The sequence below is a fragment of the Sturnira hondurensis genome, unplaced genomic scaffold (genome assembly GCF_014824575.4).
Source record: "Sturnira hondurensis isolate 20B ecotype Veracruz unplaced genomic scaffold, ASM1482457v3 Scaffold0014302, whole genome shotgun sequence".
NCBI classification, from domain to species: Eukaryota; Metazoa; Chordata; class Mammalia; order Chiroptera; family Phyllostomidae; genus Sturnira; species Sturnira hondurensis.
The window spans coordinates 7085807-7112088 of NW_028086933.1; the positions used below are offsets into that span (position 1 = coordinate 7085807).

General features: G+C 39.4%; 1 protein-coding gene across 1 annotated transcript in view; it reads left to right on the plus strand.

The window, feature by feature from the left end:
- Positions 1-26282, plus strand: part of SLC16A9 (solute carrier family 16 member 9) — a 63523-nt gene that overhangs the window by 13754 nt on the left and 23487 nt on the right. The window contains exon 2 of the mRNA XM_037062739.1: positions 17124-17349. Coding sequence (XP_036918634.1) covers positions 17154-17349 — 196 coding nt within the window. The 5' untranslated portion in view covers positions 17124-17153. The remainder of the gene's footprint in view (positions 1-17123; positions 17350-26282) is intronic.

Below are 26282 nucleotides of genomic sequence, written 5' to 3' on the forward strand. Positions count from 1 at the left end.
CATGTTTGGGCATCAAGGAGGCTTGTTAGAGCACGGCTAAGTCTCATGTTCCTCAAATCAAAAGTTCTTTGTAGAGGTGGTCTCAGTTGGATTTATTTGTTGTAACATCTCTAGGTATTAGTTTACCTCATTCTGTTAGTGGCTGTTGTTATTTGATGCACCTGACAAGACACCTAAATAGTGTAATCACAAAACCCAATATGATTAAAACCTGTAAAATAGAAAAGGTCAGGTCCCTATTTGTGGGGGCAACTATCCTTGCAAGGTCCCCTAGTCTGCCACGGATGAAAGTAAACACTACCAAGACATGATCTGCTTGGGGAGGAAAGGTGGCTGATCCCTCAAAGGGGAAGGGACAAAAGCCTTTTCCTCAAGGGGCTATTATTGGGTTCGTTTGCACAAGAATACAGGTAAGGATCAAACAATAAATAGCATTCAAGGAACTATGTGGGCTTGTTCTCAGTCAGGGTCAGATAGAACTTTGAGGAACAAATTTCTTGCTTGGACCCTTATCATTTAAATGAGAGTATTCTAAACAAAGCAGATTTCACGGGATTTTTACATATTCTTTCATATGCCTGATTTACCTCGGATACCCGCCCTTTCCAGCACAGGGTTGTACCACCTTCCCTATCACAAGTTTTTTTTTTTTTTAAATTTAATTTATTTATCTTTAGAGGGGAAGGGAAAGAGAGAGGAAGAGAAACATCAATGTATGGTTGCTTCTTGTGCATCCCCTGCTGGGAACTGGCCCCTGCCGGGAACTGGCCTGCAACCCAGGAATGTGCCCTGACTGGGAATCGAACTGCGATCGTCTAGTTATCACAGGTTTTTAGGCTTAAGTGGATTAGAATCAGGCAGTGCTTCTCCCAGACGAAAATGGGGTCTCGGGCTATGTCGGAATAGCCAGGGGGATGAGGGTCCATCGTTCCCTCCTTGTTGCAGCCCCCCCCCCCCCGAGTCCTTCCATGATGGCTTCCCAAGTGATCATGTCTGGCCTAGGTTGCCCCTCTCTGAAGGGCTGTACCCACCACAGACATCAACCATGCTTTGGGGGCAGGGGAAGAAGCAGAAGCAGGCTTGCTGCCAGAGACAAACTTTGTCTCCTGTGGCCCACATTCCAGAGGTCGCTCACTTAGCCACGGGGGGGCAGTTACAATTCCTGAAACCAGGAAGGGTGGTTCCCAGCACCTGTTTTTGTGGGCAGCCTGCTAAATAAGTCTGTCCAATCCCAGTTTATAGCATAATGTTTTTTCTGTTTAAGAATTTTAGCATTTTGTTTTAGAACCTCAAGCTATTGATTTGTTGACATAGGAACAAGATGTATCTCCCAGTAGGGCACAAGTACCACCTCGTTGGTTGTCCGGCACAACCAGAGCCCCATAGTTCTGCTGTGCTACCGCACCCAGATTGGCAGTTGCTCTTTGTTGTTCTTCAGGATCATTTGGAGTAGTGTTCAATGCTGTGCCGCACACATAAAAAGATTTCTGGTCGACTTACTAAATTCAGCTGCTGAATTTAATAAGACCAGGGGAAGAAAGCTCTAGCAAGGGCATAAAGGCTCAGTCTATTACGAGGTCTTGGGTGGAGAGAGGACCCAAAAGACCATACCCCAAATCCCAGTTGTATTTGATTCATGTTAATTGAAATTTATAGACCAAAGAGCATGGATTAGGGATAATGGTAGAGGACGAGCAAGGCTTTCTGGTGACAGCATCCGGTACTAGCATAAAAACACCACATCTGCCTCACCGTTGGGTTGCTAAGGCAACATGTGTTTGGGTCCCCTATAAGAGGAAACAGCTGCTGCTTTCAAGTGAGGATGTGTAATTAGGTCTTTCAACCCACACCTGAGGGAAGTATTAAGTCCTATTTCCGAGGCAGAGACTTCACCATTGTCATGTGTTGGATGATCAAACCCATGCAGAAGACATTGAAGTCGTCATGTGATTTATCATGAGAGTGATTAAAGATTAAAAGGACTCTATATGCTTGGGTCAGGATTGAAAGATTAGCATTTGATCGTTTCTAGTTTTCAGGCTGAGATTCCCTAAGTGATAGATTTCATTTGTTTTTCCACCAAGCACCAGACTTTTGATCTAGTCCCCAGGTAGTTTTCCAGAGTGGAAGGATGTCCACTTTCCAGGATTCGGTGGCATTTCTTCTGGAATTTCCTCACATCAGGGAGAGGCTGCAAGAGGTAACACTGTAGTCACTTAAGGCCCATCGAGGTGTGAACTCACAGTTATCTGAATAATATAGAAGAGTGTAGTTACACAGGCTTAAAGGGACAAAACCCAAGATTCTGCCTGAGCCATTTATATCTTCAAAGCAGATAGACAAGTTATCGGAGTCCAGGTTATATTTATGGGTAATCCCTTGTGGTTTGGGGGGACCTTATGGATAAAAGGTCATGTGTTTCATCAACATTATTTTTGCGATTTGAGAATAAAAAATGACTTTAAATCTAGTGTTATGTCAAGATAGGTTGTATAAGGTTTCAAGGTTTGAGGGCCAGCCACTAACTCTAATTCATCGTAAGTATGATTAGCTCAGGTATGTGTACCCAAGAGTCAGTTACGTTGGCCCTGTTGGATGACTGTTAAAGAGCTAATAGGGTAGTCATTGTAATAAGCAGACATAAGAATCTGAGTATGATCATCTTGAATTAGACTGAAGATGTAGGAAAATGAAGAATGTTTTCTTAAGAGTTTTGTTCATGTAAAAATTAAGTTATAATAGCAATATAATCACCAAGTAAAACCAATGTGGTCAGAAGAAAGATCAAATATGGGGGTTGCTGGTTGGTATCATGTATGACTAACCCGGTCCAGGGTTTTGGGAGAACTGCTCGCATCAGGTGCTGCCTGCCTCAATCCTGGAATGAGAATTCTAGTGGTGGTCTTGTGTTGTTTAGAGAGTTTCAGCCTAAAATCTCCAGTAGGCTGAGATGACCACTCAAGTGTAGGTATCCTTTTTAATTACAAACGTTAATCTGTAAGTCAATACTCTTCAGTTTAGCAGCACTAAGGTTCAGAGTAAGATATGAAATGGCCCTTTCCTTTGTGGCTGAAGAGGAAAGTGTTTTCGGTAGACATAATCTCCTGACCGGGGATCACGATGTTGGGGATCTTTGTCCCCAAGGAGCACACTATGAAAAGATTGCCTTACAAGCTGCGAGTTAGTTTTAAGGGCCCTGGTGAGTTCTTTATGGTAAATTGGGAGTCCTCCTTTCAGCACTGCAATTTCTTGGTCAAATCTCATGGGTCTGCCAGCAATAATTTGTAGAGGCGACAGTCTGTGTTTGCCAAGGAGACAGTCTGTGTTTGCCAAGGGGGCTAGCTCTTAGGTTGAGCAGTACCCAAGGAAGAGCCTTAGGCCAAGGCAGACTGAAAAACTATAAGTTTTGTTGGTAGAGTTAGATTGCCCTGTTAGTCCATTCTGTAAGACCAGAGGACGGGGGATGATAGCACAATTTATCAAATCAGCCAGGTTTTACAGATTGTATAGTTTGTCCTGTGAAATGAGTTCCTTGGTCACTATGGAGCTCTGAGATGAATCCCCCAGTAGGGAAATTCTTCTCTTAGAGTATTTTACTCACTGCCAATGCCTGGGCTCTGGGCATGGGAATGTTTCCACCCATTGGGAAAAAACCCCAGCAAATCACTACTAATACAGGTGTGTGTCCTTGAGGAGATAAGTAAATGAACGCCATTTTCGAGACCTCAAAGGGCTCTAGAGGCAGGGGAAATGCCTCACTGAGGTATGGGTTTTTCCAGGTTGTGCAGGTTTGGCATTTTTACTATACTTGGGAACCTACCTTTGGAGATAGCTCTCAGTAGTATAGTTTTTACCATAAAACTGGTTTTTTTTTTCAGTGTTTTAGTGAATTAAACCATGTACCCTAAGCCCAGAGGATTTTCAGTGTGGTGAAGAAAAAAATAAGACAAATAAGTGACTAATTAGAATGTATGCCAAAATGAAATTAAAAGAGAGGGTATAAGTAGCATATAGAGGAAACAGTAATTAATGCTGACTGTAAATGTATGTTGATGAGGAATGTTTAGTGTTTTTTGTGCTGCAAGAACATGAAAAGACTTACGAAATCAATAGAAATGTCTTGGGAAAAAACTTCAAAGAATAGAGGTTAAAGAAGATTTAAAGACCATAATACTCTGTGTGTTATTTCCAATGGAATGCAAAGTAATATTATTGTCATTTTGATATCATTTTGTTCGGTTACAGGCCCCTGAATGATGTGAGCAAGTTCAGTCATATTAAAGAATATCCATTTAAAAAGTTTTCAAGTTAATCAAGGAGTATTCATTAAAAGAAATTTACAGTCGACTTTCCAGAGTAAAAGAATGAGAGCATAGGGACATTTATGAGCCTGCGTTAGGTGATAACTCCTAGGATTAAATGGAGAGAGCCTTAAATAGAATCTAGCAAAAAGCCTGTAGACACTGGGGTAGACTGAGGCATATTAATGTTTTCTGATAGAGTTTGATGTATTTTAAAAAGATACTATTTGAAAGGGACTATTCTTAATCTCACCATTTAGGGAATTCCTCAGAAAGCATGGAACCATTAATGGGATTTAAGGCCGTTTGAAATATTTGCCATAGCTGTGATTGAAGTGGGTGAAAAGCTCATTTTCAATAAGTAAAAGCAGTCAAATCTTTCATTTTATGCTTCTACACTTGCATGTGCAATGGTTTAAGATGGTCTGTAGTGCTCTCCCCCAGCGCTTTTGCTCAATAACCATTCACTGAAGTCACTGTGAGCCCTTTAACCACTGGCCTCAACCCCAGCGATCCTGTTTTCAGTGTCGAGGGTGGGCCCGGGCAGAGATCCTTTTAACCTCCAAAGGAAATCGTGCAGTGCAGCCAGGTGAGAGATCCCTTCCTTGCAGGTCTCAGTGTGTGCTCTGATGACTAGAAACACGCTGGTGTGGAGACGTAGCCCTAAAATGGGATCCTCTGTTTGCTTTTTCAGTGTACACAGTTACAACCTTTCCCTGAGAACTAGTTTAGAAAGGAAGAGCGTAGGGGTTTTCTGAATAAGGAAGAGGTCTCCTTGAACTGAGGAAAGAGTAGAAAATGGGGGTGTGAAAACCATAAAGACAAACTTTGACTTCATGCCCTGTATAAGAGACAAAGTAGCTGATTTTAAAAAGTCACTCATAGCCCTTGTCAGCTGTGATGATTAATTCTCACCTCCATTCTACCAACAAATACCTGAATAACTGCATGGCGACGTGTCAGGAAGGGGCGCTAGTACACCCGGTGGCTTCCGGAGTTGACCCGAAAGGAAGTAAGGAAATAAAAGGGAGAAAGAAATTGAAAGAAAGGAAATGAAGGACAGCCTTGTTTGGAGCTCAGTGCCTCTTTGTTTTGTCTTCTCTCGGCTCTTGGTGACCTGAGGCCCCAGGTGACCCAAGAGCAGTCTATCTTTGTCACTGTGGTTGTTGCTCACTGAGACTTCCCTCTTTCCATTCACCGGCTTTGTCTTACTGTCAGGAAGTTTTCCAGGGATATAAACGCCATTTCCATATCCCTCTTTCTTTCCGAGGGAGGAATTGGGTAAAAATGGAGTGTGCGCATGCGCCTGTGGCAGGAAGCACGGGACGCATGGACGTTTTGGTCACATGTTTTTATAGGGATAGTACTTTCTACACAAAGATTAAAAGGAAATTTTTAACAATCAATTACATTTAAAAGGATAAAAATAATGATGAGTTATCTTGAGATTACTGTATGCCAGGCACTGTGCTAAGTGCTTTACATAAACTAACCTACTTACTCATCACAACAGCCTGATGAGGGAAGTGCTATCATTTTCCCCAGTTCATAGATGAAGAAAGTGAGGCACAGTGATATTTAAGTGACTTGACGAAGGTCACATTCTTGGCTACTGTTAGAGCTGGAGTGGGTCCTCAGGTTACCTAGGACCCAAGCCCATGCTCCTGTTCCTTATGCTAAATTTTCTAGCATATATGTCTTTCCATATTTATAGAAATAAATGTGTATGTGGGTACCTGATGAAACTGAAGCTATTGACACAACAAAAAAATGTAGAAATTTTCTAACTATTCTTTGGAACTACATAATGCTAGTACCAAAAGATCCCAGCTTCTGCCCTACTGATTTCCCACAAACTGAGGTTGTTTTGCTAATTTGAACAAATTAATAGGTGAGTCCATCATCATGTTGAAAGCTTTATTATAATTATCACCATCATCAACATCCTCATCATCATTAGAATCTTCTCAGAGTTTTACCTGCCTCTTCCACGCCTGCTCTCCTGGGGACTGCAGTGGCTGGTTGGGCATAGGGCTGGGACCCTGGGGGACTAGTTTGCCACTGGCTGCCTGGAGATTCTGGGAGCTGCTTCTCCCCATGTCTTTACCTGGATTGCTGTACAGCAGAGGGTGGCACTGTGGTTGGCTGAGTGGCTCTTTATAGGCATTGTGCCCAGGCTTGGCCATTGGGAAAATGGAAAAGAGAACAGGAAAGACTTTTCTCTCTTCTGGCTGGCAATGGTGTGTCCTTGTTCTGGGTCCACAAGGAAGAAACGGAGCTCATTCTCTAGCCACATCAGCTAGAAATTTGGGGGATTTGCCACATCAAAGTACGGGTGGGGTTAATAGCCTCGCGACTACTGCTGGGAACAGAGCCAAGTGTTACAAGCGAAGGGGGAGCGACAACTACGCCTTCCTTTGTCCTCCCTCTGCGCTCCTTGTGCTTGGAAACACAACCCATGCCCTCCTGAGAAGGCCCAGTGCTTCTGCTCCCTTGTTTTGTAAGAGCTTGATGTTTTGGAGAGAGATACTTATTTTTATCACCTTCCAATTCACTCAGGTGCGTTAGCATGTTAGAAGTTTTTTTCTTCTTTAGTCGTTTGATACTTTCTTATGCCTTTTTCTTCTATTTCCATTTTAAAAAACAACAACTTAAAAATCCACAAGCAAGTGGATGCAATCAATTTAAAATTTTGTATCATACACTATGATCCCTTTCTGTGTTTTCCCAAACATTTTATAGAACATCAAGAAAATAACTTTTGTCAGGGTCATCGCTCCTAGAAGAATTTTTGCTTTTGTTTCTATTTGAAACCTAGATTTTCGGGGGTGGATAACCTTTGTTCTTGACAACACAGATGACAGATTAGAGCTAAAAAAAACCCAGTCAGGTGCTGGCTACTGCATTGGGGGTGGGTGGGCTGAGAGCAGACCCCCACCCCTTGCCCCCCGCTTTACTCCCAGCTGTCTCTTATCGTCTTCCCTCCCTCCCTATGTCCTTCCCCCACAGGGACAGGAGATTTGACTTTTGGTCAGGAGTTGTTCTTCTATCCCCTAGGGCAGTGATTCTCAGCCCTGGCTGCACGTTAGAATGACAGGAAGAGTCGGCCTCCAGCCCAGAGAAGTTTGGGGATGGGACCTGGAAGCAGGAATGTTTAAAAACTCCCGGATGATTCCGTGCAGTCAAGGTTGAGAACCACCATGGCTGGGCAGTGTGTTTCACAGTGCATCTGTAGACGGTGCAGGTCAGAATCACAAGGTGACTTTCTAAAAATGCAAATTCTGAGTATCCTAACACAGTCCAGGGGTGTCCAACCTGTGGCCCAGGGTGGCTGTGAATGCAGCTCAACACAAAATTGTGTTGACGTACACCGTTAAAAGATTTTTTTGTGATTACATGTCACAGTGTATTTAATGTGGGGCCCAAGACAACTCTTCTTCCAGTGTGGCCCAGAGATGCCAAGAGGTTAGAACCCTGGTAGGCCTTGAGTCTGAAACTTGAAGACCAATCCTACTAATAAACATCTCTTTTGAATTATTCCAAATTGCAATCTGCCCATATTCAGATCTTGGTTTAAATGTTCTAAGTATTAAGAAATAACTAAAAATTAAAAGGATTTATAAATGTTTCAGTAACTGGTTACTGTAGACCTCTGGTGTGACTAACTAGTAACTTCTCCTTAGAAAGTAGCTTTCAAGTTACTAGAAATCCCATATGGTTATTAAAGTACTTGCTAACCTTTATTGACATTTTTAACTGTCATAGTAGTCATTGATCTTTACAGTTTAAATTCACTGTTTCATTTTATAGATGAGACTTCTGAGGCTCATGGACATTAAGTAATTGTCTCAAAAAACACATGGTGGGTACCACCGGCTGGATCCGAACTCACATACGAATCTAGTGACAAAGCTCATGACCTTAACCATTACTCCGTGGCTACCATTCAAGGACCAGTACTAGAAAAACGTCCCCTCCTCCTCTCTACTCCATCTTTACGGTCAGACTAAGAGGAGTAAAGGAAAGCTATCAAGCAGCTGACAATATTGTTAACTTGCTCTCTATCATTTTCCTTCTATATGTACATAAGGCAGCCAGAGGTCACTGATGTTTACATTAGAAACCCCAAAATTATGTTCTGTTTTCATTTCCGAGATTCTCCTTTTATTATATGCACCTTAACATATTAACTACCTCCCTTCTGCTTGTCTCCCATTAAATGAAATACAGAATAATTAATTTATATTTAAAGTCCAACCTTCAGTATATATTAAGTATATTTGTTACCTATATTTTATTAGAATTCCCAAAGAAATACTTATCTTTGTTTCTATGAGATGTTTGTGAGAATTCCCAGAGAATTTTTCCTTAATTCCAAGAATCCCTTCACCCAGACCGCAGTGGCGGGAAACAAATGCTGGGTGTTTGGAGGGGCAAAGGTCACATCGGGGAAAGATCAGAAGCCGTGCAGATGGAAACTGCTTCCGGCAGAACAGGTGTGCCCTTTAGTTTATGAAACTTGTTACCCGTTTTGGAGTCAGAACCAAAACGTGATTTTCTGTAGCTTTCGAATGTATTTTATTTTAAGAGCTTCATTGGAGCGATAAAAATTCACATATGACAACGTTCACCCATTTAATGTATTACACTACACTTAAGTGGATTTGATTCAATAGTTGTGTAAACTGCACCACAGTCTACTTTAAAGCATTTAAAATAATTTAAAAACATGTTCATTACCCCCAGAAGAAACTCTGGCCCCTTTAGCAGTCATTCCCCATTCCGACCTTTCAGGCAGCCTGTTCCTCCCACAGCTGCGCACATGCGCGAGGGTTTCCACCGTCCCTGGCCCAGGAATTAGAGCCTCACGCCCAGTAAGGGTGGCATTAGTGTAACCGAAGGCAGGTCAGGACTCCCAGGGATGTAGACCTGTGACACACCTCACCTGTGACACACCTCCTCCGTGACCAGATTGAGACAACATCCACCTGGAATTAACCATTTTTCCCCCCAGTGTGTAGTCACAGGACCCTGGGCTGCTGATTAAAATAAAGTGCCTCAGCACCAGCCAATTCGGTAGTGATTGAAATTCAAATACAAATTTGCTGTTTTTAACTCCTTCCCTAATTCAAATGAAAGATGTAACTTTTATGAGACCTTTGTAGAGACCATTCAAAAGAGTGCTTATTGTTGGTGGAACAAAGGCAAGACAGAATTGTCCACTAAAAATAGGATCAAACAATTGTAAACCATCTGAATGTGCCCAAACAGCATCATGCGTATGGATGCCTTTCAGCGACAGAAAGCTTCTGCGTCAATACTGAATGTTCATAAATGTCAACTATGCAATTCTGACATCCCGTATCTGGGAGAATAGAAATTTGCAGCCAGTGTGGAGTTGAGGAAGTAACAAAGGATTGGCATTATTTGAACAGAACTAAATGCAGTGTAAGACCTTGTAGCTTAAAAGCTTTGCACCACAATGGAAGAGCTTTTTTCATCAGCAGCCCTTTCCATTTTCTTAAGGAAATATCTTAGAAAATGCTTAATTCTCCTTGTCCTTCCCCAGCACATTGTAGCTTTAGGACTTACGCAATCTTTTATAGTAATGATGATCAAATTTTGTTGAGTAATACTATGTTATTATGGTTATTTTTATTTTATGCCCTCTTTTCTTTAAGGGAGGTTTATATAATATGTAGAATATATTTAATTTGTAAGTTGAAGATAAGAAGGGCGCTTAATTCATAAGTTAAGATTTTGTGATATCCCATCAGACCCTGTAGTGTGTGCTACAAGATTGCCCCTAAATCACAATGGTCTCTTGAAATAGTTTCTGGTTTTGAGTTTTACAAGATAGCTTGTCATACAGAGTCCAGGTTTGTTAATACTCTGGATAAAAGATTCCAAATTCTCAAAGAGCGTCCTAGAACATACTACAATGTACGTGTTTCCTAGAAGCGAATGAGTAAGAGCCCCAAATGTTGAATACACTGGTCCACTAGTGTATTCAAAATGGCCCACTAGTCCAAATAAAACAATACCTTTGGAACTTACATAACTTGTTGCTTTGTGTTTTTTGTTTTTCTGGTTTTTTTTTGTTTGTTTTTTAGGAAAAAAATCTGGCACTTAGATAATATAAGTGGATTATTAATGCTGGATTTATTTTTTTAAACATTTTATTTATCTTTAGAGGGGAAGGGAAGGAGAGAGGGAGAGAAATATCAATGTATGGTTGCCTCTCGTGTGTCCCCTGCCGGGAACTGGCCTGCAACCCAGGAATGTGCCCTGACTGGGAACTGAACTTCGATCCTTTGGTTCGCAGGCCCATACTCAATCCACTGAGCTACACCAGCCAGGGCTAATGCTGGATTTATTGCATAACTGTAAATTCTATTTGGAGGTTAAAAATAGAGGCTTCTTTTTTTCTGAATTCCAATGAAACTTTATTTATGAACACAAATTTGAATTTCATATAATTTTTACCTGACATGAAATATTCTTTCATTATTTTTTCAGCTAGTTAAAATGTAAAAGTAATTTTTTGGTTTTGAGTTGTGCATAAATCTGACTGATGTCCTTTTTGTTTTTTATGGGCTATAGAGCACACACAATAAAATCTGAGAAGCATGAATCAGCACAGTTTAAAGCTTATTCATGATGCCATATTTATAGAAATAAATCATGTTATAATAAAGTTATGCATATTCTTACTTCCTTACTAAGTTTTTATACCAGATTTCTTGAGATAAAATTTACATACCACAAAAGTCACCCATTTCATGTGTACAATGCAATGGTCTTTAGTATATTCATAAAATTGTCCATGTATCACCATAGTCCACTTTGGAATGTTTTCATCATCATAAAGAAAAATCTCATAACTACTAACAGTCACTCACCATTTTCTTCCAATCTCCCCACCTAACCCCAGGCAACTACTGATTCATAACTTCTATGGATTTGCATATTCTGGACATTTCACATACATAGAATCATGTAGTAGGTAGTCATTTGTGATTCACTTCTTTCACTTCACATATGTTTTCAAGGTTTATCAATGTTATAGAATAGAGGCTTCGTGAGACACTTTCTTTTCCTTAAGTTTCAACTGAGAGTGCCGTCCTTCTCTTCCTGTTTCCCTGTCTGAGCCCCGTAGAACCAGCCCTCTCCAATTTCCGCCAAATCCCTCAGCCCTGTCCTCACTCCACACCCTTGTTCATGTTGTATGCCGCCCTGCCCTGAGTCTCTCCATTGTTCTGCACTGACCTGCTTCATGAGGCCTCCTGCTCCTGACTTGATTACTTTCATTTCCTTCTGATTCCTAACCCTTTAATATTAATCCTCCTCTTTGGTGCTCAACCACATACCCTCTTATGCACATATTGTACCTTCCTAACTGGGTGATTGCCCTATTTCCCTCCAGGGCAAATTCTGATTTCCCCTGGTATCTAGTGCACTATAATTTAAATTGTAATTGATCAATACCCTTTTAAACTTTTTCTTTTAGATTTTATTTATTTATTTTTTGAGAAGGGAAGGGAGGGAGAAAGAGAGGAAGAGAAACATCACTGTGTGGTTTGCCTTTTACGCCCCTGACCCCAGCACTGGGGACATGTGCCCTAGACTGGGAGTCAAACCCGCAACCCTTTGGTTCGCAGGTCGGCACTCAATCCACAGAGCCACACCAGCCAGGAAAATTGTAAGTGATTGAAAAACTTTTCCCATGAACTTTACTTTCATAATGTTCTATTTCTGTAAATATTAGGATAAGTGAGTTAGTAGAAATTTTAGTTAACTTAGAGTTTTTATTTAAAAGAATGCCAGCAAAGGTATTTTATATTGGATCATAAGATGAAGAAGGAAAGCTAATAAGATGAAATTTTTAGGAAAAAAGTATATGATATATCTACATTTCCCGTATTTTGTGGTCATAGACTGTACTCAGAACCTTCATTTTTGGCCCAAGTTAACTTTTTGGGACCAAGTGGGGTACAGCTAGGTAAAAATTACCAACTTGAAATGATTGCATACTCACCATTTGTTTATTTTATTGCACATAAAAACAATGAGTACCAGCTAAATTAATGAAATAATTTACTGAGTTTGTTGATAGAATGAAATGTAAGGTTGGAGAAACTAGGTTTGGGTGTCCCTGGGGACTTGGGGTAGGACTGACAGAAGGTCTCTTCAGTGCAAGATTATTGGGATCAATAAACTCCAGATATTTTCCTTTCATTGTATACAGCATTTCACTCAAGATTCAGGGTCCTAGGAGAGAGTTCCTACTGGCCTTGCCTGGGTCAGGTACCACTCACTCTACAGGTCAAGATCAATAGAACTTGATTAATAGTCCCACCAGCTGTTTACCCATAACGAAGACCCCCCCCAAACAAAACTGGGTACCACTACAAAAGGGAGGAAATGAAAACTAGTCTGTTTGTGAAATCACCTTACAGAATATAGAATATCAGAGAAATAGCAAATGAGAGATGTCTAAGGAAGAGATAAAACTACAGGAGAAAGGTCTTACCCTGACAGAACACGATAAAGCACAAAATGGTATTTTTCCATCATGTTCTATCAATGCTACATTTATCTCAAAGTGTGAAACAACTAAATGTCAGAGCTATTAGCCAACACTTTATAAAAACTTGTCTTTCTAGTCAGAGTTGATACACACGAGAGCTTTGTATTTCAAAGGTTTGTTTTCCCAACTACTTACTGTGATAAGAATTTCTCTGGCTCCCATCCTATGTGTTGAAATGTCATCTAAGGCAAGGCAAGGATGGACTATTTAGTGTGTAAAGGCATTTCTGTCTATTTAGGTCTGAAAACTGGGAAGGAAGGTTCCCCTCTTCACCCTTTCACTCTACCCCCTCCAGAAAATACTGGCATTTTCATGATTCTGCTTTTTGGCCTCTCTAAATCAATACAGTTGCTAATATACTATAACTTGAAGATTTAAATAAAGGAGAATCTTATATGCATTTAAAAAACATTCTCACCTGAGAATATGTTTATTGATTTCAGAGAGAGGGGAAGAGGGGGAGGAGAGAGAAACATCCCTGTGAGAGAGAAACATCGATCAGCTGCCTCCCATATTTGCCCTCCTGGACTGGGGGTCAAACCTGCAGCCTTTTGGTGTACAGGACGACACTCCAACCAAATGAACACCCACCCAGGGCTCATATGCATATATATATATTTAATATATATATTTATATTTTAACGCAATCTTTAGATGCTTGGCTATTGCTATCACATATTATCTAGTTTAAGAAATCAAGACTCTTGTTTTCTTTAAACAAGATTCTGAACAAAAATTGCAAAGTACTAAATTGTCATGAGAGGGACCAGAATTATATTGTTTGTTTTATGATAGAGTAAGTACTCCAGGGGGTACGCTAGAGAAGAGACATATTTGATTACTTCCAAGGATTTTAGTATTTGGAAGTTTGGAGCATCCTGTCTGCGAACACCATGGTGTGGTCTGAGAGACGGCATTTACACTCCCGAAGTGCTGTGCACAAATGGTAACATCTTTCAGTTTTCAGTTATTTGATATTGAAATCTTAAAAATTAAAAGATTTAATATCCAGTTAGTAAATATTCAAGTTATTTCAATAAAGGCCTGTGGCAAGCGGGGACATGACTTTTGCCCAGTGCTCTGAAAGTCAAAGTGAGGGTATTTACTGACATTTAGGTAAATTGGTGGGTGTAACTAGGACTATTTTCAGGTGGCCAAATGTCTTACCATCTAATTAAGGATGTGCATGAATGATAGTCCTAATGTCTTTACCTATTGTCTGATGAGACCACAGCCAAGGCAATCAATAGCTTGCCAAAATCTCTAGCAAGGATGACTCTGCTGGATGTACTTCTAAACCAGGTTAGTGTGAAGAGACAAGGGTATGTAGACCAAGTGGGAGACCCTGTTGGGAGCAGGGAGGTCAGGCCTTGGGTCTCCAAATACACTGGCACATGTGCTGTTGCAGAGCTTAGGGAAAAATAAAAAACATCTTTAAATAAAAAAAATATTATTTTGATACCAAAACCTAGTAAAAACTAAAACTAAAAATAAACAAGTGTCACTTATGAATTTAAAAATCCCCCCAAGTAGATTGATATAATCAAGATAGTACATTAACCAAGAAAGACTTAGTCCAGTAATTCAAGGGTAGTTTAATTGTAGAAAATACATATTTTATTAGATTAAAAGTTATAAAAAGAAAATCATAATCATCTCTCTGAGTACTGGAAATGCATTTGATAAAATGTCATAAGCATTCTTTATATCAATCAAAAAATAGAAAAATATGAATGGTCTCTTAACTTTGTGAAATACATTTATCTAAGCCTCAGAGACAGCACCAAGACATCTGAGGGTGTTCCCACTGAAGCTAGGAAATAAACAAAGATGTACACTTACTATTTAACTTTAGTCTGAGTGTCCTATTCAATTCAAAGACAAAAGAAGGACATTAGAAGTGTAGAAGTTCAAAATGAGGTAAAACTATCAGTTTGTAGGTGAATTATATAATTATATTTTACTGTATGTTGTGTGTATCTAACAGAATTATCCAAAGATCCACTGCAAATAAGAGAATTTACTAAGTTAATAGGATACAAAATTAACATACAGACATCAACAGACAAATCAAAGAGATAACCTTAATTATAATTATAATTATAATTATAATGTTAGCCAAAAGGATAAAATATCTAAAGATAAAAGATCTGTTGGGGAAAACTTTAAAAACTAAGAACACAAAAGTAGACTTGAACAAATGGAAAGGAGCACCATGTTCCTAGATAGACTCAACATCATAAAAGTATTCATTTTCTTTGAATTAACATGTAATTTAATTCAGTCCTTATGAAAATACCATCAGATTTTTTAGAGCCAAACCAAGTTTGAAATTTATATAAGGAAGTAAATAAACAAGAAGAGCTCAGAAAATACTGAAAAGCATTGCAATGATGGAGAGAGAGAGAAGGAAACTTATCCCACTAGAACTTTCAATATATTTAAAAGATTTTAAAAAAGACTTTGTGATTAAACTAATGTGGTAATAGTGAGTGAATAGATAGCTAAATGAAACAAAATAGAAAATCCAGAAATGCACCCACATATACCCCAAAACTAGGTAGGAATTACAAATGGCATTTCCAAGAATGCTAAGAAATGCACATTAAGACTGTAATGAAATCCACTTTCAAAGCCAGCAAATTGACAAAAATCCAAAATTTTCACAACACACCCAAAATTGCTGGGGATAATATTAATTGATTCAATCACGTGAAGCCAATTTGCTAATGCTAATTACAGTTACACAAGTACATACCCTTTGACTCTGAGATTCCTTTTTGGGGGTTTCCCCTAACAGATATGCATACATGCAAAGAGTGGCAGGTATATATAAGGTTATTTACTGCAGCATTGTTTTTTATTGTTAGCCATAGGGGACTGGTTAAAGGGTTCAGAGAAAGCCTATAATGGAACACAATGTAGGAGAAAGAAAAAAATAAGGAAGGTCACTATGCATTGATGTGAAGGGTCTTCAAGATATTTGTCAAGTGAAAAACTTGAAAAAAACATTTTTGAAGTAAAAATAAGCAAGGCATACAGGTATATATAACATGCTACTTTGTGTAAAATAATAGAGGAAATCCATATTTGAGTTACTTGTGTATGCATAATTGCTGGATGGATATAAAAGAAACAAGAGGCATGGAAGATATAGGAATTAGGCAGGAAATAGATGAAAACTCTATACCTCTGTTGTTTTTTTATTCTGAGCCATGTGATATTTCCCCCTATTGAATAAGTAAATAAATAAACAAGTGTATAGTCATATGGTGATATATACTGTGTGTGTATTTATATATATAAAGAGTATATGCTATATGCACACACAAAGAATAAGGATACTCTCTAGTTTTGATAGAGAAAAATCTCTAAGGATGTTAAGTGACTGAAACAAGGTATGGAATGCAATATACAACATTGTGCTTTTTTGTCAATAAAGAAGGAAATCTAAGGTGATTTTCTTGATTTTGCTTGTGTATGCATAAAGAAACTCAGGAAGGATACTCAAGTTGGTGAACATTGTGATGTGCCTCCAGTTCCCCTCCAGACGCCCTTCAATAAATGAAAGATTCCTTGTCTTAGCTGCTGAGAGGGCTTCTGGCCGATGGCCTTCAGCGGACAACCCCCGTGGAGACTGATGGCCTCTTTTGAGGAGGGCCACCTCATCGAAGGCCATGCATGCCCCTTTCCTGGATGGTCCTTGCTGTGGGAATGATCCACATGGACCAACCCCCAAGCTGGGCAACTCTGAATGGTCGTCCTCTGAATGGTCGTCCTCAGAAATTCCCTTCCTTCATGTCACATGGCAGTTTACCTTCTCCCTCTGCTGTCCATTCCCTTCTATAGGAAGAGAACACTCCTAATAAACTATCTTGCTGAGAGTCTCCTTCCTGGGAAACCCAAAGTGTAACAAGAAACCAAAATCAGTGATTTGAGTGGCTGGATAAGGCTGGGAATGTGGTGAATGGGGACAAACTTGGAAAGAAGACTTTGCACTCTATGCCTTTTTCTAATGAAAAAAGTTTTTGAGCCATGTAGATATATTCTGTATTTAATTTATAAATAAAAAATTACATTTAACTTAATATGCCAATGATATTTTATGCCTTTCCACATGTATTTTTCAAAAATGTCTTTTATGTTTTAATTTCGAAGATCTTTTTAATCCAAAATACTGTGCCCTGCCGCACTCTAAACATGCTTTTCTTTTCTGTTTGTTTTTGTTCAAGACCCTCAGAGAAGCACCTTGATCCCTCGCAATGGAAATTAAGAAGTCGCCTGACGGCGGATGGGGCTGGGTGATCGTGGTTGTCTCCTTCTTCACTCAGTTTCTGTGTTATGGATCCCCGGTAGCAGTTGGGGTCTTGTACGTAGAATGGCTGGATGCCTTTGGTGAAGGAAAAGGAAAAACAGCCTGGGTCGGATCCCTTGCGAGTGGAGTTGGCTTGCTGGCAAGTAAGTGGATAAATTTATTTTAGTCACTCATTAGTCATTTGATTATATTTGTTGCATCCTCACACTGTGCAAAACATAGTAGGCTATTTGTCTTTAAAGCATAACACATTCTCTTGCCTTGGTTGAGATTATAGAACCACTCTCTCACTGTAATAAATTGAAAATACAGAAATTGCATAGGATGTTCATTCATTCATTCATGTCTTTATATATTTATTTGCTACTGTGTGCAAGGCAGTGTGCTAGATGCTGAATATGAAAAGATGGATGGCAAACACATCATTCCTGGCCTTAAGAGGCTCACAGTCTAGTGAGAGACATACTTGCATGAGTGAGAACAATCCAGAAAAAAGAGAGTGGTGACTTGGCTATGTCCACTGAATGCTGTGACCCAAGGACCAAATGATAAGCAGAAGTCCTGTAAGAAATTCTTACATGGTTCATAATTATGTCTCTCCACTTCAGATCAAATCACATATCCTACATTTGTGTCACCTCTACAAAAAAGTTTACACGGCAAAGGGTAATAATCCCTTCTCACAATGATGGTGCTATTAAGGATTTTGATATAATGTTATTTATAAGATATATGTGATGTGTTCTGTGTGACCTTCATATAATGTCTCTAAAAGTAATACGTTTGACGAGTGTTTCCATCTTATATAATGGTGATGTCTATCATCTTTACAGAGAACAGCAGAGGGGTTTTCATTTTCATTTTAAGATGTAAAATCATATGACACTTCAATTTCTGGAGTAATTGTTTCAACTCTGCGGTAATATTTAGTGATTATCACTGTAACTTTGTTGGCACAATTTACAGGTGTGTTAAAGCATTGATGTAGGTTCAGTCATTGGCCTGGGAGTCTCTCTTTCCCTCTGTGCTCTGAACTTGACGTGATTTGTTGCGCACAATCTCTATTCTTAGGGAGAAAGTAAGGACATTGAATGTGGAGATTTGTAAGGTGCTTTTCAGCTCTAAAATAATTTCATGAAAAAAAATGAATAAGCCATTCCTTTTTTAAAATGTTATTTTCCCTGAATACTTAGGGGGACTTCTTAAAACAAAACAAAAAACAAAAACAAAACAGAACAAAACAAAAACAGTGACTTCCGGTTGATGCTTTACCATCATGAATGTGCATGATCTCCTCTGAAAGGGTTTTTCAAAATGTGAATTGTTTGTAAAACTGCACGGTACAAATGGATGATCATTGATATGTTAATACAGGAGGTTGAAAGTATCTTTTTTTGAGAAAATGATCTAATGTGAAAGGGAGAAATGTTTTTTATGTTCTCCAGTTGGTCATCATTTCTATCAGCAAATAAGTTAAACAGAAATGTAAATGCACTGATGGTCAGAGCTGAGACCAAAACTCTGAACACTGAATTGCAGTTCTATACTTTAAGTTCATTCTGTCTCAAGGGCCAGGAACAGTCCCCTTTCTTGTAGGTAAGATTGGCTGCATAAGATCGGCCCCAGTGCAAAAAAGGAAAAGAGAAGCAGGGCCCCTTGTTAAAAAAAAAATTAGGAATTCAAGACAGCAACAGAACAGGTAGTTCATCGAGTGTGTGGCCCTGTTACTGAGGGCTCAGCCCTATGCAATTGCATAGACCACAGCCTTGTGAAGTGAGCCCTGCCTGAGGTTAGATGGAGAGAGCATCCCACTGAACTTCAGGGGAGACAACAAGTACTGGGAGGTGGGGAGCATTGGTCTTAAGTCAAAGACAAAGTCACGTCCTGGCTGTACTACTATTTAGCTGAGGGAACTTGTGCAAATCACTTAACTTTCATGTCATCAGCTACATGAGGTGGACCAGCTAATGAAAGCTTTTGAAGATAAGCATAGAATAAGGAGACCAGGGGTTCAAGAATGAGGAAATGGTGAGAAATGAAGAGCTACCACTTATATGTGTGTGCCCTTGGTTGGTGTCCACCCAACACATGTGGTGTTGGCTTCCCTTGGTTCTTCATAGCATGAATTAAAGCAAAAATCCTGAAAATGATGGTCATGTAGTATGAGCAAGAGGTGTCTACAAGAGTGTGAATCACATTAACCCTTTACTTTGTTGAAAACTGTTCCACAGAGAAACAAACAGATCAATACCTTGGAAATGGGAAAAGTCTATCTTGTATTGGTGACTCAGATGGTTATCAGTGGTTCTTAACCAGAGGGATCATTAGAATCATCTATAGAGAAATTTCAGCGTGTAATCACCTGGATTTGACCCTTAGGCATTGCGTGTCAGTCAGTCTACAACAGTGCCCAGATATGGGAATTTTTTTAAATCCCCAAAAGTGATTTCCGTTGGGAAATATAACTGGTTTCAGCTCCCTCTATTTAGATTTTAATATTTGCTTTTTGATAATCCCTTGTTGCATGATTTGCTTAGACTTCTTTATAGAGAGAATTACTGTATGTTTCTGCTTGTGTGTGGCACTGTTTATACCATGTAAATCATAGAAAATAAATGGTGCCCCGCAGTCCTTTTCCTGCTGGGGCTCTGCTGAAAAATGCATATAAATGGACATCTTTGTGTCCTTTTTTGATAAAATATAATGTATGCATGTGTGTATACATATGTGTCCATATGTATACATCTTTTTGATAGAATATGAGCCTTACATATATGTGAAAATATATACAGTTGCTCTTAAATTCACATGTATGTATGCATTACTCAAGCTTGTCTAAAAAGCCAATTTGCCACCCATCCATGAGTGCTGTGGCAATGCGGGTGGACCCAGGAGTCTTCGTTTAACTAGTTCCCCAGGTGATTCTAATGCAGGCAGGCTGAGTCATGTCTGAGAAAAATGAGTTATTTTCTTAACTCAGTTTTGTCCTGGGAAGGCATGATAGCTGCCATCTTTGATGTGACCTATGGAACTTTATAGTTGATCAAGGCACAGCAGAATAATTACAATTGACAAGCAACATCCAAATTCTGTTTTTCCTGCATGTGCCCCTTATGTTCACTAAGTGCCCTTTGTGTGCCTGGCTCCTTCCAGCCACTTTCACTTTCTTGATCTTAGTTGGCCCTGAAAACAGTGCGCTGAGATGGGCATTATTGTCCTCAAGGGTTAGTGACCTACCCAATCGGAAGCCCATTCTCTAAGAGGACATGGCACCCAAGTCCAGGTCTTTCTAACCTGTTCAGCCTGTTCTTCATCTTTAAATTGGAGATCATAAAAGTACTTACCTGATATGATTGTTGCATAGAACAGCTGAGATGCTACTTGGCACATGGTAAGTGCTCAACAAACATTGGTTATTAGAAGACCAGAATCACTCACAAATAAAATTACTTTCCTAAGCAGTGCTAAAGAATCTACAAATGAAAGGATCCCTTCAGGGTGAAAGTCAAAGGCATTTCTAGGGGAGTGGACAGGAGGGAGAGCTGGAACTTTGTCAAGATTGTGTCTAAATATATGGAATTTAAAGGCCCAACACTTGTCTCTGACAAACCTAGATTTGGACTGCAGCTCTGAGTAGCATCTTAAAACTCTAAAAAGACATGCAGTTTTAAACTTTACGTTCTTCATAATCTTAATCCCTTCTCTTTGAAACTTGAGTAGTTAAGGAGAATACACTTCTTCCTCTGGCCTAAATTGTTGGTGCAGATGATCCTTGGGATGCATAAAGCTGAGTATCAAGCAGCCTGCCTTCCTGGGTTTTACATTGAGAACAAGCTCACTGTCATTATATCTGCCCACACAGTCTCCTCTCCCCTGTGTTAGGGATGCAACCATAGAAGGCATCATCTGCTTTTTAGGGGATTTGTAGTCTCATAGAAGAGATAGAAAAAATACTGGTAATTTGAGACATCACAAATACCAAGGAGCATTTCAAGGACAAGGCAGTTTTGGAGTTTTGTAGAGCTAGGTGGGACATGTGGGAGGATGGGCTGTGTGAGGTTGGTGGTTGTGGAGAAGGCTGGCCAGGCAGAGTCCTTGTCTGCAAAGGCTTGGACTCTGCACTGCAGGTGGCGCATTCTGGTGGAGGCAATTTGTCTGGGGAAGCAGAGATTGTGACTGTTGGGAGGTGTGATGGTCAGTGTCAACGTGGCTAGGCAACGTTCCCAGTTATTGGAACACTAATGTAGGTGTCACTGTGAAGGTATTTTGTAGGTGTGCTCAAACTCCATAATCAGTTGACTTTAAGAAAGGCCAGTTATCCTACGTAATCTGGGTGGGCCCAGTTCAATCTGTAGAAAGGACAAAAAAAGAAGAGATGAACTTTTCCAGAAGAAGAACTTCTGCCTGTGGGCTGTAATTCAGCCTGTGCCAATGAGTTTTGATCTGCCTTTGTTTGCATCTTGCACTGTGGATGTTGTACTTGCCTAGCCAGATCCCACAGTCACATAAGTCAGTTCCTTGTAGTAAATCTCTTAATAGCTGTATGTCTTCTTCTGGTTCTGTTTCTCTGGCTGAAACCTGAATGATACAGAAGGAATGAAAGCTGATTGAACTAGTTCAAGAAGGGTGGGGCCGTTTTTCAGACAACAGAGTTACTGAAACTTCAGGGAGATCTTTTGTTTCTCCAAAGGCCTTCAAATTACTGAGTCAGTAAATCTATCCCCAGGTTAATCTAGTGAGTCAGTATAGCCAGCAGGCTTGCTGAATGAGCTGTGAGTGCTGGCAGAGCTGGGTATGATTATATCTTTATGATTTTACGCCCAAGCACTGTTACCTCTTTGGAGCAGGACTGAAATTCTCCCTCCTACAAGGATTCTGTTCCAGTGGCCAGTTCACAGTGTGTTAGGCAGTTCCGGGATTGGTGAGAAGTATGGCAGGTTTTGGTTAAGCTTTTCTCCATCTCTATAGAATTCTGCCAAATCAACCAACAAGCAAGGCAGACAATACTACACATGGAATCAAGGATTTGAGTGGACGAGGCTCGTTAGTGCCTTTCTCTTCCTCAGGAAGATGATGGACTTAAAATTCCTGGTCTCAGGGAGGCAGGACTGAGGAACCTGCTCTTTTGTTTGGCTCCCTGCACTGTAGGTGAAGGGGTAGGACTCTCATGGGCCCACTCTGCTCTGCTGGGAAATCCTTGTTCTGTTGGAGTCACACAGCCTGGTTACTGCTGTGTTTTATTTTTCACCCTACTGTCAGCTCACTTACGGCTTCAGTGCCGCAGGCCTGGTCATCCTACCACTTTTGGGACTCGGCAGCTTTTTGGAAGACAGAAGGGCATAGAAGTTCATTGACTCCACAAAGGGAATTATTACTTTCCCAGAGCTGTCTAATGACAATTACAGATTGGAAAACCACATTAGGTTCCTGTTCCCACCGTTAGAACATATTTTCACCCCCTTTGTGGTCATAATCCCATTTCATGGCCCAGTTCAAGGCTCAGTTCCTTGGTGCATGGTGATCTCCCTTTTCTGAAATCCAAAAACACACAATTTGGACCTTTCTTTTGGTGTTTAGTGCTCGTGTCATTAGGTTTTGATATATGTTCGTTTTGCCTTCTGGTTTGCTTCCTGGATTAGACAAAGGATGCCAGGTTTTCCTGTTGCGTTCCAGTATATTAATAACAGACAATCAGAAGGATAAATAAAGAAACCAATTCCATTCACAGTTGTGTCAAAGAGAATAAAATGCCTACAAATAAACTTAACCAAGGATAGAAAAGACCTCTACTCTGAAAACTATAAGACATTGAAGAAAGAAATTGAAAACGAAACAAATAAATGAAAGAATATATCATGCTCATGGATAGAAAGAATTAGTATTGTTAAAAAGAATGTACAACCCAAAGCAATTTAAAGATTTAATGCACTTACTATCAAACTACCAATGTCATTCTTCTCAAAACTAGAACAAATACTCCTAAAATGTATATGGAACCATGAAAGATGCAAAATAGCCAAAGCAATCTTGACAAAGAACAAAGTTGGAGCTATTATGCTCCCTGATCTTAAACTATACTACAAAGTTGTAGCAGTCAAAATAGTATGATACTGGCATAAAAACAGACACAGTGATCAATGGAACAGAATAGAGAGCCAAGAAATAAACCCTTGCTTATATGGTCAACTAACCTATGACAAAGGTGGTAAAAATATAAACTAGAGTAATGACAATTTCTTCAACAAGTGCTGTTGGGAAACTTGGATAGGTACACGCAAAATAACAACAACAACAGGAACACTAAAAAACAGCACCATTCTCTTATACCATATACAAAAATAAATTCAAAATGGGTTAAAGACTTAAATGTAAGACTTGAAAGGATAAAACTGATAGAAGAAAATAGGAAGTAAACTACCTAACTGTCTGAGTAATATCTTTTTGGAAATGTCCCCTTAAGCAAGGGAAACAAAAGAAAAAAATAAACAGATGGGACTACATCAAACTAAAAAGCCTATATACAGTGAAGGAAACCATACTGATTGGGAGATTTTATTCATAAATGATATATATCTGATATGGCATTGGTATGCAAAATATATAATAAACTCATACAACCCAATAACAAAAAGTGAACAATCTGATCAAAAAATGGGTAGAGGACCTGAAAAGAAATTTCTCCAAAGAGGACATACAGGCGGCCAAGAGACATATGAAAAGATGCTCAAAATCACTAGTCATCAGAGATATGCTAAACAAAACCACAATGGAATTCCACCTCACACCCATCACAATGGCTAGTATCAAAAAGTCAACAAATAACGTGTGTTAGAGAGGATGAAGAGAAAAGGGAACTCTTGTGCACTGCTGCTCAGACTGAAAACTGGTGCAGACTCTGTGGAAAACAGTATGCAGATTCCTCAAAAACTAAAAGTTATATATCATACTACCCAGAAATTCCACAGTATTTATTCAAAGAAAATGAGAACAGTAATTTGAAAAGATATATGCACCCCTATGTTGCAACATTATTTATAAAAGCCAAGTTATGGAAGCAACCCAGATGTCTACTGATAGATGAATGGATAAAGAAGATATGATAGATATATGCAATGGAATATTATGCAGCAATGAAGAAGAAGGAAAATGTTGCCATTTGTGACAACATGGATGGACCTAGAACATATGTGATGAGAGAAATAAGTCAAAGATGAATACCATATGGTTTCACTTGCATGTGGAATCTAAAAACAAAACAAAATAAATAAACAAAATAGGAAGAGTCTTGTAGAAACAAATCCCAAAGGAATGGTTTCCAGAAGGGAGTGCGTGGGGGAACGGGTGAAGAGGGAAAGGGGAATAGAGTCAAGACTGTTGTGATAAGTTTACACAGTGGCAGATGATTACCAGGGTTAGTGAGGTAATAATATTTTAAGGTTTCAAAATGCTGAATCACTGTACTATACACTTGAAACTAATATAACCAATATAAGATTGTGTACCAACTACACCTAAATAAAAATAAATTTAAAAAATGTTAGTTTTTCTCTAAGTAAGCAGCAGGTGGCAGTGTGAAAATAGAGAATTTCTTAAAAGCAGTTTTCAATTTGCTGTTTTCATCTGTCAGAGAATTTCTACTCACTTTTTTCTTAAGCTTAACTTTTTCCAAAGATTCATGTAACAGGAAAAATGCTTTAAGAATTTTTATTAGATAATTGATAATAAATTATGTATTTATAAAACAGTGGGCTTGGTTGTGTATGCTATGGAAATTATTACCCTTCATCCCCACCCTAACTTCCCAAACTTTAGATTTCCTTGTGGAGTTAATAATATGCATGAAGGAGCATAGATTTGAAGTCTTACTTTTAGGATGAAGCTGGAGACTTTTCAAGTGTTCCAGGAATAATCTCTGTGTTTTAATTCCATTGTGCTGGTTACATTTGTAAACACTGACTCTCCACGCCAGTGCAATTTGGTAAACAACAGAGAAGGGGCTTGCCTTTATGCTGTCAGACAACCAGTTAGGAGATTTGAATCTTAAAATCATTTCTATCTTTGAAGTATCTAAATTATGTTCCACTGGGTATACAGACAGCTAAAGTGTTGGAAAAGTTTGGTATTTCAGATATATTTTCCCTTTAAAACACTGGCACAGAATATTCCCATTTGTCATATAAATATATCTGTGTACTCTTCTGTACTGACTCACACTAGAGAGGACCTGAAATGCGGGGGCCAGTTCATGACCAGGGAGGAATGTGAGAGAGCCACAGGCCCCGAGAGCTATATGCTGTCTCAGTGATCATAACCTGCTCTTAAATGTGCTCTTAAGGGATTCCCTGGTACAGTAGACCCCCCCCATTTGCAGTAGACATGTTCTAAGACTCCCACTGGATGCCTGGAACTGCAGACAGCATCAAACCCTATTTATACTATGTTTTTTCTATACATGCATAGCTATAATAAAGTTTTGTTTACAAATTAGGCACATTGAAAGATAGCAGCAACTAATGATAAAATAGAGCAATTATAACAATATACTGTAAGAATAGCTATATGGATAGCTTTGGGGTCATTATTACAATAATAGGGTTACTTGAACACGGGAGCNCTGAGAGCTATATGCTGTCTCAGTGATCATAACCTGCTCTTAAATGTGCTCTTAAGGGATTCCCTGGTACAGAAGACCCCCCCCCCCATTTGCAGTGGACATGTTCTAAGACACCCACTGGATACCTGGAACTGCAGACAGCATCAAACCCTATTTATACTATGTTTTTTCTATACATGCATAGCTATAATAAAGTTTTGTTTACAAATTAGGCACATTGAAAGATAGCAGCAACTAATGATAAAATAGAGCAATTATAACAATATACTGTAAGAATAGCTATATGGATAGCTTTGGGGTCATTATTACAAAAATAGGGTTACTTGAACACGGGAGCTACGGCACTGAGTCAGCCATCTGATAACCGAGATGGCTCTAAGTGCCTAATGTGTGTGCTCATGGAGAGCATGCACCGTGGAAGCCCTGGACAAAGGGTCGGTCCAGACCCTCAGTGGGACAAAG